The sequence below is a fragment of the Bactrocera oleae genome, chromosome 3 (assembly GCF_042242935.1).
Source record: "Bactrocera oleae isolate idBacOlea1 chromosome 3, idBacOlea1, whole genome shotgun sequence".
NCBI lineage: Eukaryota > Metazoa > Arthropoda > Insecta > Diptera > Tephritidae > Bactrocera > Bactrocera oleae.
The window spans coordinates 93087237-93101003 of NC_091537.1; the positions used below are offsets into that span (position 1 = coordinate 93087237).

The 13767-nt window shown below is 35.1% G+C and overlaps 1 protein-coding gene across 1 annotated transcript; it reads right to left on the bottom strand.

Moving 5' to 3' along the window:
- Positions 1-624: 624 nt before the first annotated feature.
- Positions 625-8683, bottom strand: LOC106625204 (long-chain-fatty-acid--CoA ligase heimdall). Its single transcript, XM_036360112.2, has 7 exons — positions 8564-8683; positions 2326-3058; positions 1864-2267; positions 1494-1788; positions 1141-1431; positions 789-1080; positions 625-722 (listed from the first exon to the last, which is right to left on the bottom strand). Exons 2-7 carry the CDS (start codon positions 3031-3033, stop codon positions 640-642), a joined length of 2073 nt encoding a protein of 690 aa, XP_036216005.2. The 5' UTR covers positions 3034-3058; positions 8564-8683; the 3' UTR covers positions 625-639.
- Between the last annotated feature and the right edge of the window lie 5084 nt (positions 8684-13767).

The window sequence follows — 13767 nt, forward strand, 5'->3', positions numbered from 1 at the left end:
TTTAGTTCAGAGCATGAATGTTAATTTAAATAAAAAATAAATAAATACAAGAATAAATATAATAGCAATACTATTTTTTTGACAAACTTACCCATATTTCTAAACACCACTAAAGTAGTGGTTCTTAATATTATTTTCAAACATATTACTACCTTTTACCATGTCTTCTGTATGGTTCTCAATTTCAGAATTTGAGAGTGTCGAGTTTATTTGGTTAAAAAAAGAGGTTTAACCGGAAATCTCATTCGCTTTGTATACATCTGAAGTAAAGCGCAGAAAAAGGTCAGAAAATTTGCCAAATCATAAGCTGAGTTGTACAAACTCATGTCAAAAGTTCGTTTTCGACTGATTGACTTAAAATATTATACTAAAGTTATCCTTTGAGCCTGAGAATTGGCAATGATATGGAAGAGTGGCAATATATGACCTATTCCCATCCAGAAGACCAGAAATTATTGTTCTGTTCGCTAATATCAGGGATACTGAATTGCTGAAGAATGTTGTTAGCTATTAGTCTTTTTTAGGAAGCGCGCACAACTATAACTGAGGCATTATTATATCCATGAAAACAGCAAATCTACAAAATCTTTTCTTTTAATATAATACCAACAATTTCGCATACTACATTTTTAATAACAATCAACTGTCTTCCTTATACAACGGTTCTATTATATCTGCATATTTCTCGCAAATGAAAGCACGTCGCGATTTCAAAGTAGGACCTTAAAGGTAAGAAAGTGAGAAAGTTTGTTAGAGAAACAACCTGTATATATCTCTTTTCTTCTTACCTAACTCGCCCGTTGGCACTGTGAAGTCATGAGGCAACATAGCGAATTTCTGAACCCTTTGAGCACGTGATAGAGCATTTTTATTGGCACGAGCCAAACCTTCTATTAAAGCCGCAACAACTTTTTGATCCGGTTTAATAACGGATCCTTTGTAGTCATAGCTCGATGTATACGCAGGGATATTTAGAACTTCCGACAAACGCGTATGGTGAATGGCAAGCGACTTCAACCAAGAGACGGTATCCAAATGCAGAGTGTCAAGTGGTAAGCCAGTGGCGCTCTCAATGTCCGTCTGAAAAAGTAAGTAAAATTTGGAAATAACTCTAAGTAATGCACTAAATAAGGCACCTACTTTCAGTGTTAGTAGTACAACCAAGAACTTTCGTTTATCGCCCACCACCAAAGCATTACTGACACATGGTAGTTCAGCCTTAATGAGGTTCTCAATGTAAAGGGGTGGTATATTCTCTCCACCTGCGGTAATCACAATATCCTTTATGCGTCCGGTAATATGTAGACAGCCGTCAGTGCTCAAGCGCCCCACATCGCCAGTGTGCATCCAACCAGCTGAGTCGATACATTCGTGGGTTTTTTCTACATTGTTAAGATAACCCATCATTGTGCAACGTCCGCGTAAACAAATCTGTGAAAATTTATCACAAATAATATTCAATTGCTCAAAGAGCTGCAAGAGAAAATTAAAACCTCGCCCTGCCCCTGTTTATTCGGCTTATCGATTTTAGCTTCAATTCCTAACAGTACTTTGCCACTACTGTCCAAATGGCAATAGCTGCGTGTTAATGCAATAGCACCACCTGCCTCCGAAGCACCAAACATATCACTGACTGGTATGTCCATGCTAAGGAAGTACTTTTTCGTTTGCACCGATAATGGCGCACCGCCAGCCCAAAGGTAAGCGCACTGGCCGAGGCCGACTTGAACTTTAAACTTTCGCACGATCCATGAAGCGTATATGTAACTGAGCGTTCTTTTTGGTTCACTGAAGAAGAAATGTGTTGTAGAAAATATAAATGGATATATATATTAATGAGAGAATATACTGCGGAGTACTTACATGCCCTCGGCATTGTACAAATAGCTCTTCAATAAAGTTCGCTTGGCCCAACTTGACAGCAAGCGCCACAAATAAGAAGAGTTCGCTTCGGCCAACAGCAGTTCTTCTTCTATTTTCTCATATACACGAGGTACGCCAAATATTCGTGTTGGCTGCGCAATTCGTAAGTTCTCCGTCAGTTTGCCTTTGAGCGCATTTCGATCGGCAAAATAGACACAATCACCGCATAGCAAAGGCATCAAAACTTCGAAGAGTTGTGCGGCGACGTGATTTAGCGGCAAATATGACATTGTTGCACCTGGCTCTCTTCTAAAAGGTCCAATAGTTGCATAACAAAATTTAATATTTGATACGATGGCATCATGGGAAAGCATTACTACTTTCGGAAGTCCCGTTGTGCCAGACTAAAAAATTATACAACAGTTAAAATACTGTTAATTTAGGAGATATTTTATTGACAACCGTAAAAATGAGTATAGCACATTGATTAGCCGAGATCTCTTTCTCTTTGAGCAGCAATTCTAGCCGCAGCTGTGTATCAAATCTGAATGCCATCAAATCCGACCACAGGTAATAGCCCCCTCCTGCTTTCAAATTTTCCTCGAAACTCTCTTCCAACAGTATAACTGCACGCAGCAGTGGCAACTGCTTTCTTACGGCATATACCTTCGCCAACTGCGTCGCATCGCCAACCACACAAATGGTGGCAGCCGAGGCTTCCAGCGCATGTTTGACCGCCTTCGGCGAGCTGGTCAAATAGATGCCCGAGACCACGGCACCGACAAGCAGCGCACCGAACTGCACATAATACCACTCAGGGCAATTGTGAGCCAGCACACAGACGCTAGAGTTCTCGGCTAGCCCGATGTGCAGAAGGGCTAGTGCAGCTTTTTCGACATTTCGCTCGTACTCTGCATATGTTGTGGTCGTCAAAGGGTGGTGGCTATTAGCGCCTTTGTTGTTGTTATGGCGTTCATAAGCCAGAGCTGGCAAATGCGGAAAACGCTGACAACAATCACGAAACAGTTGTGGAATGGTTTGCGGTGCTGCCGCTGTAAGACCCTGTTTTCCAATGCGCAGGCGCACAGGCTCAGCAAGACTCGTTGATACAAAACTGGTAGCTGGCTTAAGTTGCTGAAATGTGGCATTATCTTTGGTGGCTTGCGACATTTCGCATAACAACTTCCACTTTAGACTGTAAAAATACAGATGAGATAAAGATATTATTGTAAATAATAATCAAAGAGCTCTTAACTAGTTTCTGTGCTATTGCTAAATGACTTTTTGGGTTTTTTATTTGCCAACTGTTTTATTTGAATTATAAATGCGTAGGTGTGTACGCATACTTCCACCAACCGCTCTACCTTCTCTCTGCCTGTTTGCATATCAAACTCATAGCACAACAATCAAAAAGTTACGCAATTCACATCCGCTTTTCACTTCCTATTGGCTTGCACCACACACACACATACACATTTATGCATTGCCATCACCTACCCCTCCCCCTGCTCTGTTGCATTTGGTGTTTTTCGGCAACTCTTTGCGAATTTTATGTTCTGCGGCTGCATCGGCCGCCACTACATCGGATGCTGCTGCTGCTGCGGTTGCTGCCGCTTTGCCTGCTGGTTGCGGCTTGTCGCCTGTTACACATATCGGCACTTTTTGTTAAAATTCGCACAGATTTTTACTTAAATTATTTAATAAAAACTTTTTCTAGTGAAAGGCCTCAAATTTTTACTAAATATAGTTGGCCAGAAATTTTGTTATTCCAAAACTATACTTTTGAATATTTGCTAGCGAATTGCACAGTTACATTTGAAACAAACAACAACAACAGTGAGCGAATGACCACAGCTTAAAGCTTGCTGGTTGTTGTCTTCTTCCTTTTTCAGTTATGCCGATGCTGTACAGCACACAAACTCTCTTTTGCGGAGTTATGCGACATTTTCCAACTTTTCACGTGATTTATTGCGTTGAGTTGTTTTCTGAGTACCCACAAATTTAATATTTATTGTTACCTATATTGCTCTGTTATATTTGTTAGAGCTCCGTTGCTCTTCCGTTTATTTTTCAACAGAATTTTTAATAAAAAGTTGCCATAATCGTTGTCGAATTCACCGCTGTATGAGTTTTTACTAAATGTTAAAAGCTTAAATGGTTTTAAAAAAATATTATAACGGCACTTTGTTGCTGAAACAATAATTATTTTGTATAAAGTTTGTTTTTGGGTTAGTACAATTTTGAAGTTCAAAAACTATCTAAAGCAAAGTATTGAAAAAACTTCTGTCATTAGTAATTTTATTAATTGATGGGTATAACAAAGCTCCAGTATTAGTCTGTTGGACATTGTTTCTATCTGATCACACATTCTGTTTGTCAGAATCTCCTTTTGGTAGTTTGTTTGGAAATTGATTTCAAAAATCGTCAGAGCTTCTTTCTAAGAACACTTTCGCATTCATGAATGTGATCGATGATGATGAATGGGTTCCCACCGTCACAGGCATTAGGCAAGATAACTCGGCTTTGTCTGGTGTAACTGATTTGTCGAAAAGCAAAAAGGTAGAGTTTTTAAGTATACCAAATTATTTCTTTAATTATTTAATAAACGCTCGCGCTGAGGGGTTCTAGAAACATGTGTCTTCAAAAATCAGCATTAAAAGTATAGTATACAAAGGTTACTTTTTATATTTCGGGATTAGAGCACAAAAATAAATATTAATCATCTATAATCGTTTTATTGTTTTTCAAAACTTTTTCCATACTTTTGAACCAATTGTCGAAGCACTTTAGACACTCTGCTTGAGGTTTCGCCAAAATATGCGTAAATCCAGAATTCATCACTTGTCATGATGCCATAGACGTTTTCGATGCACCGTTATCATATTTTTTTTTTTTAACCTTTCCAATCAAGACGTTCCTTTTTTTTAGCGATTGAAAAATTGTGTGGGATCCAACGTGAACAAATTTTCTTACAGTAAAATGTTTATGCAATATTGAATGAAATAAAATCGATAAACACTGATCCTTGATGGAGCTTCATCGTCAAATGGCGAATTAAGTTAATCAATGCACTGTTGCGAACTTAATCTACGTCAAAAGTTGTAAAAAATAATCGCGCGAAAATGTTTGCGATTTAATTCCAAATTTTGGCCGTTGCCAGATTGCTAAAATAGGATTGCCAAATCCCGAAACATAAAAGGCAGCCTACGTACATACTTAAATGTATGTATTAATGGGAATGTTGTCCTTCTCTTCTTCTATCTCCCGCAAAAAAATACTCTATGTAAATATATCAACCATTCCGAGGTCTTTAGGAACTTCCAGTAATCGGAATCTGACATCAAAAGACAACATGTAAACGGACAAACTTTTCCAAATATCTAGCAAAAATATCTACGACAATTATACATACGTACACAAATAAATGCTTCAAAAATATATCGAAATTTTAAAATATATATTTTTTAAGAATATACTATATTTATATGTATTTTATATCAATTTTCACCATATATGATCTTTTTGGCTTTTGCGCAAATTCTAATTCTCAGCGGCAGACGTGTCTGCCAAATATGCAAATATAGTCAAGTATGTATATATGTATGTGCATAATTGCGCGCGTATTTAAATGCGTTCACAGTCGTGTGAAGTCTGCAAAAAAAACGCTAAATATTCATACACACTCCTAGATGTATACATATGTATATGTATGGGTGCACCAACATTTGTGGAAGATTGCCGACGCTTATCTTTGAAGGCAAATATGTATTTTGTATTTGTTTAACTACTCATTTACTTAATTTAAATATGTGAAATATGCAACTTATGTTTACGAGTATATTATTTATGCATATACATATGTATACGTATTTATTTGCATAAATCAGTTTTGTGTGCGCGTCGATCTGCGGTAGATACATATAGATTTCTTATTTCCACCAGGCGAACATAAAGCAGCAATGGAGGCCGCCGCAGTGGCAAAGTTACTCTGCATTTTCGTGTAAATATACAAAAAAAATATAGATTTTTATATGCTTGTATATGTATGTATATGTGTGTAACAGATTGTGTTGCTAGTCACACAAATAAAAATGTTTTTCATAAGTAACTCAACGTACCAGCCTTTGCAGTGCAACAAACAAAGATACATACAAACATAGATTTACATTCGTGCAACATTATCAACCACAATTCACAATACACATAAACAAGTATATTTATTTTATATCTAAATATTATATATAGTACATATATTTATGAGTTTTTGTATGCACTTCATACATCAGTATTCATATCTAACTGTTGGTTAATTACTGGCAGACACGCGCACTGGCAAATCTGCTATACTTGTACAAATACAACAAAGTAATACACTAGATAACATAACATAACAGCGAACTCAGTATCTCTTCGACAACGACTGTCATTTTTATGTTGAATGCGATGCAGCAATATTAAGATGCATATATATGTATGTACAAAGATAACCTTCATTAATGCAGGTATACACACATACATCTCAAATATGTAAGTGTAAAAAATGTATTAACAGGTACACAGGTGTTCTTTTTGAACTATATTCTGATACCCACATGTATGCACATATACGTAGGTAACCTTTTATATTACCGGATTTGTCAGCCCTAGTGTTGCAATCTGGCAACTCACTACAATTTGTCAATCGTCAAAAAAATTATCGTTTCGATTGAAAAATTAAAAAAAAAATATGAAAGCGGTGCATCGAAAATGTCTATGACATCGTGACAAGTGATGACTCGTCAATTGTCGCGTATGAGGCTGAAAGTAAATATCAATTGAACCGAATCTAACAAAACTTGATTGCGCACGAAGTTCTTCCAAGTAATTGATTGCCTGATTTTTTGGAAAAAACTGGACATGTCGCTACCATATCACTAGAGGAATACAGAACAGTAAATTCTAAGTGGTGCACAACCATTTCTTGACAGTTGTCTCTCTTCATCACGACATTGCGAGCTCTCACACATCGACTGAAACAACTGCGTTTGTAAGCACGCAAAACATCGATTTGATGAGTCATCCACCATGTAGCACTGACTTAGCACTGAATGACTTCTTTCTATTCCCCTACATAAAAAATAAACAAAGGGGTCAACGTTTTTCGACATCTGAAGTCGCGGTTGATACGCTCAGAACGCATAGTTTGGATATACCTGAATCAGAGTGGCAAAAGTGCTTCGAAAACTGGAAGATTTATAAATATTTTAATAGAGAATATTTTGAAAAAACAATAAATTGATTTGCGATGATTAATATTTGTTTTTGGTTTGCTAGTCCTGAAATATGAAAGGCAACCCTCGTACACAGATATTACTAATTTAATTAATCTAAAAACCAGATTACCTTACCAGCCTTACTTACACTCATTTTGAGCCAAAAATATGAAAACCCACCAAACATGAGCTCTATTGCTCAAATCAAAGGATTCTTATTGAATTAAACAAACCAATTCGAACACCCCTAATATTACCAATACAAACTTGTAGCATATATATATATATGTACATATGTGTTTCATCTAATACTATATAAGTAAAGAATTATCACGTGAAGCAAATATTTGCCATCTCATTGCAAGCATTTACCTGCTTATGTTTTTACCTACCGAATTTATTCCCTATATGTAGTTTCTAGAATAAGTTCGTTAGGGTGAACAAAAAAAAATCAATTTTTGATACTATGATATTATGAGTTAAAACCTGAGAACAAAAATATCCAAGGCAGGATTGTTAGCAAAATTTGAAAAGGTGTCGGTGAGCATTAAAAGTTTTTGATAAAAATAACAGCGGAACAAATTTGTTTTCATTAAAAATAGCATAACTCTTGAGCCGTTGAAGGTTTTTTTTTTATTTCCTTAAAAAATCGACCTAGTTATGTTTTTTTTTTTGTATTCAATTTAAAAATTGATTCAATGTTATTATTTTTTCTGATCCCCCTAATGTAAATATATACATACATAAATACTATGTACCTTACTAGCTAGTCGTCAATGCATATCTACGAGCGTAGTATAACATAGCTATATATGTAGCTTTTTACGCATCTGCTTACACATGTACTCGTATTTACTGAGTTTACCTCCATGGAACCTCTTAGGTATACATTTATCGCTTTGTTCTGCTCATTCATTTACAGTTCAAAATATTCGTATAACGTAGGGGTGCATGTACATAAGTATATATGTTTATAAATTTTTATTTCCTTCCGATTGATTGATTACGTAGAAACACCCAGTAGAAAATTCGATTACTAAACTTTCATGCTTCACATAATCTGAAATTTTACAAGCAAACACAAAGGGCGCGGAAGTAGGAATAAGGAAACTTCTAGATTTCATTTACAGCGAAAGCTTTTATTTCTTCTTCACATTCACTTGTTAAAACTATTTCCACTCACAGTACAAATTTCAAAAAAGTCTTGAAACGATTTTATAACTGTGCCTAAGGTTGGCGCATGCTCAAACAATATTGAGTCGAACAATCATAGCATTGCCTCAAAAGTTTTTCTAATACGAAATCTTTCTAAAATCATATAGCGTAACCCGATAGCACTTATAGAACATGAATTACAGTTTACTGAAAAAATAGAGTTAATAATTTTAAAAAATTAATGGAGTTTTTAGTGGACCTTATATTTTATAGCTTATATCTTTAAAACTCACTTATTTTTGCACTGAGTTTAGAGCAAATTAACTTAAGTAAATCCGGCTTTTGTTTAAAGAGTCTTATTCAACAACGCTTTACTGAAGTACTAAACGTTTAAAAATAAGATTTTTCTTTTAAATACAATATTTAAGCGACGCATTGTTTAAGATATATTAGAAAAACTATTGTGTATCTGTCAGAATTAATATTTTCTTTCCGGTCATTATCTTCTTATTACCTCATCTATGTAGTATATACAAATATATAAATAAAATGTATTATGTTTTTTTACTCTCGCAAAATTTTGCTACAAAGTGTAATAGTTTTGTGCACCAAACGGTTGTTTGTATCACCTAAGTGAAACTAATCGAGATAGATAGTTATATACATATATTCAAATGATCAGGAGGAATACCGGGAGAATGTCTGTCGCTCCGTCCGATCGTCCATCTCTCCGTGCAAGCGATTAATTGAGTAAAACTTAATGGAACATGTTTCCATGTTACTTAAGGCAGGTTGATTTTGCCTATGATTGGAATCGGACACAAAATGTTGTTAATCAAAAACTTCTAATGTATCTAACTAAGACAAAAAATATCTTTAATCTAATTTGGTTCAGAACACTATCTCGACAATCTTAACTTACATTGTAAAACTGGGCGAAATCGGACCACAACAGGCCTATTTTCCACATATAACAATTTGAAATTTCATGTGATTCTTTCAGTATCCAATATATAATATTATATAAATCGTAAACCAATGACGTTAGTGAAGCAGAAATTTGCAAGAATAGTCACTTCAAGTTATGCCATGTTAATGGGACCATAATTTTTTAAGCCCATTGATACCGAATTAGGGGAACCCAGTGGTCATTCCTGATTTTCATATATATCGGTCAGTCTGTGATATAATTTATAGGAAATCGGAGAGAATATTTTTCTGATAATAATGTGACCTCTTATCAATAGTGGTAAAAATCGGTCTAATAATTCCCCTACCCCTTTATACCGTTTATAAAGATTTTCGAACTTCCGGTTGACTTTATACTGCATATATCAATCAATATCTAGTATACCATATTCGATCAATATGGTAGGTATCCTTCTAAAATTGTAGTTATGAAACTACGGGATGCTATGACCTATAATATAAGTTAATCTAATAACAAAATATGATTGTAATCCAATTACGAATTCGTGAAATGATGAATATTGAATAGTATGACAAAATGTTGCGAAGGCATTTGGAAATGTAAAGTGCTTCAACACCAGAAAGTGTTTAATCGGCTTTGACCCTTGAAATTTGGGAGAGTATAAAATTTTCGGTTACAGCCGTATTTAGCCCTTCCTTACTTTTTTATTTATGTTTGTAAATATTTATTATTTTATTAATTGAAGGAAAACTAGTGCAAACTTTTTATGTAAAAATTAATTAACTCGTACAATTGAACTTGAAATTACAATTCTGTATTCGAAATTGAACCACTTGTGATGCAATGGTTCAACCAAACTACAAGCACCGTTAGATAAGCGTATGTGGTGGAAACAGGACATAGTCTTTTAATTGACAGAAGTCGAAAGCTATCGTTGGTCTTAAGTTCTAACATTTGCATGTGTATGCACGTAAATGAATATAGAAATAATATTTGATCTCTGAACTTAGGTATGGTAGAAGAGCGCACTAAATTTTAACCTATTGAGCAGAAGCATTTCAGCGCTGAAAAAGTTAGTCAACCCGATAACCCCATAGACATTAAACGCCAAATTCGTGAGTGTCCGTATACCTGCAACAGAACGACCGCAAACACATAAACCCAAATAACCAACCCAAGTCTATGTATATTTGTCGTTATCGGTTAAACATTACACTTCGTAAAAAGTATATACATATGTATTTTTTAGGCAGTTTTGTGCTCTCACGGCGCGTACCATTTCTCTCTGCAACACCGTTCACTGCCTAACTGCAAATAAGTCACTCATTTGGCGCTCTTTCATTACCGTCATTTGCATTTATGATGTACAAGTGTGTACATATGTATTCACCATTTACATATGTTTATAGCTAAATAACATCGTGTTTTTGTTTAGTTGTTGATGTTGATGACCACCGACAATCAACCACTAACCGCCGCAGCCACTACTCGTGCCGTGCTGGGCGCCTGTTCCGATGTCTTGTATGTTTTGTATATAATGCTGTGTGGCTTTGAATGATATTTATCGGTTTGTTGGTGTTTGTTGTTGTCATACACATATTATTCATTCAAAGTATTTAATATTTATTACAAGCGTAAAAACATAAACATATGTAAATGATATGTATATATAATAAATATGCACATATAAATACACTCAATCATATGCTAAGCGTGCATGTTGACGACATAAACCAACATTTACATATCTACACATACATACTCGCACATACAAGCCAAAGTAAACATTTTTAAATACTTTCATGCAGACATATTTATACTCGTACATATTTAAATGTTGTAATCTGTATGCGGCATGTAAAGAGCGTCGGTGAGTAAATGAAAAACAAAAATATTATGGAAGATATACGAGTACTATATCTACAAGTATATATGTATATATGTATGCGCTTAGAAGAGCACAGAAAGTGTACTAGCAGATTGACGGTAGACACGAAATGCGAATGAAAGAAAATAACTATAATTTTATATGTGTATAACTTCTGTAGGTGCGGTATGTATTAATGACGGTATAATTGTTGTATATTTATCACTTTAAATAAAATGGCATGGTTTGTGGGAAAAAAAGGGTCTGCAGGAAATTAACGATACTTGCGACTCCTACTTTGACGAAACTATGTACGAATGTATTATTTTGAATTTGGTGGGTAAATATACCAGAAATAAGAAAAAACGTTAGCTTCGGCCGCATCGAAGCTATAATACCCTTCACAGAATCAAGTTTTTTTTTTACAAAAACTTGATTTTGATGGTGCAGTTTGTATGGTAGCTATATGCTATAGTGGTCCGCAATCGGCGATTCCCCCTAAAAAGCGGCTTTTTGAAAGGAACTGGACGTGTGCAAAGTTTCAGAACGATAAACTGAAGGACTAGTTCGCATATACACATACAGACAAACGGACATGGCTAAATTAACTCAGCTCGTTATGCTGATCATTTCATAGGGCCTCCGTTTCGCACATCAATCGCAAATATTTCCATCAGATTTGTTGAGTACTGTTTTAAAAAAATTTCTTATTTTTCAATTTGGATAATGTCCATAATATGTACAAGACAATGGACTTTGTAAATATTATTTAATTAATTGGTGATCACATCTTCACTAAATACTTGCTTGCCGTCATCCAATAAATGGAGGGATGTATATCTCTTAAGTCAATTATAAACAGCGAATAGATTTCGAGAAAAGCATTTTACACGGCAGATATACGCTCCAAGTTTCTCTTTTATCTTTTACGGCCAAAGCTACCAGAATGACATTTTTGATGTTGGTTAGCACATTAAACTAATTCAAGGCCTACGTTGTCGTAGTACTTGCCATTGAGAATTAAAGATGAGTTTATATAACACCTCTATAAAAAATGGCATACTTAAATTCAAATCGATATCTCACATACATGTTGAGTTACCGCCTTCTAAAATGTAACCGCTGAGTTCAATCAACTCATCAGTTTAAGCATTTTTTCCAAAACTCATTTCTCAAATTTGCTTGTGTGATTACTCGGAGGCAAATGATCCGATCACCATTAAATATGGTTGCATGTTCTGTAAATAGTTCTCCATACAATGAACTGATCGAAACTTCAATTTTCGGTAAAACAATTTTTTTATTTGAAACACCATCATTTTGTCACTATTTATTACATTTATATATCGTCTTGCAGAGATATTTTTTAGGGTTCTTCCATATAGCAGGCCTGAATCACTATACCAGTGGAGGCTCTTTTTAGCATTATCGTAGTTCGCGTGTAACTCGCAAAATATTTTTTTTTCAAAAATGTTTCTGAATATTCTCAAAACATGTATAAGTGTACGCTTAAAATTGTTAAGTATTTTTTTAATTCCTAAAAATCGCCTTTTTTAGGCTGTCAAGTTGGTGCCGTTTCAGACAGGGATGCAAAAGAGTCTGATCTTTTTCAAATTTTCTTTTGGTGTCGCTCTGGGCATTCACACGGTCAAAAAGAGTCCAGCAACTCGAGTCTAGTTTTTCTGCATTCCTTTTCACAAAATGTTCGTAAATATTTGTGCGGTTCGACTGCGCAACACCGCGCAACACTGCATGCTGCGTATTTCATTTGTATGTTGAGATTATGGTCACACATTTTGCTTGCAATGAATTACCATGAATATGGTAGAACAATATGCATAATACAAGTACCTACCCGCTAAATAGTTTCAAAAAAATACTAAAGACGGGAATTCCCTAATCCACAAGAATGTATTGAATATCCGCAACTAATATTTTCAAGGCCAAATTTATAATAGCAATTTCCTAATCTTTAAGTATTAAAAACTCATAATTTCTTTACTCCGTATTAAAAATTCATAATTTCTTTACTCCATAATCTATATCTTAATTTTCTCCTTATTTACAATTTGTCATAATATTTCTATTATTCTATGCATACATATTTGCATATTACATACAAAAATAGATAACAGAACTCAAATTTGCGATCGAATTCATTTGAAACCGAGCGCTCTTGCAACCATTCAAAGGATTTGAAAGTGAAAAGGAATGCTGAAAAGGGTAGCAGCGAGCTGTTACGAACAAGAACACAAAGCGTGCCACCCGAACACGAGTGGCACGGTCCCTTCGTCTTTCCTCGTCGTCCCCTCGCCCACAATAAACTGGTATGAGACTCTTTTGCGTCCCTGTCTGAAACGGCACTTGGTGTGTCCCGTAAAAATAAAGTCTGTTCGAAGTCGCACAATGAGCCTTTAAAATGAGTGCACACAAATATAGTAAACATATTGCCATTACTGACAAATTTTCTCAATGTATCTTTCTACTTTAATGTAGCAGCAGTTGTATTTACAAGCATACTTTTAGGCGGCGGTCATTTGAGTACAGTTTAGCAACATTTAATACAAATAAACATGATCCGCACAGTTTAAAGAAATGTTGCTAGGGCTATACAACAGTTTCAATATTTTTTCTTGCTATGAAAGTACAGAACTAAGTCTCACCAAAGTTTCAACACTATTTATATTTAAAGAAAAATA

What these genes read in the sequence shown, in the direction of transcription:
- LOC106625204 (XM_036360112.2), bottom strand. Translation starts at nt 3,033, where the DNA reads ATGTCGCAAGCCACCAAAGATAATGCCACATTTCAGCAACTTAAGCCA. An exon ending in GTGCTATACTCATTTTTACG is followed by an intron (nt 2,268 to 2,325) that starts GTTGTCAATAAA and finishes ATAATTTTTTAG; the next exon opens with TCTGGCACAACGGGACTTCC. An exon ending in TTGTACAATGCCGAGGGCAT is followed by an intron (nt 1,789 to 1,863) that starts GTAAGTACTCCG and finishes TTTCTTCTTCAG; the next exon opens with TGAACCAAAAAGAACGCTCA.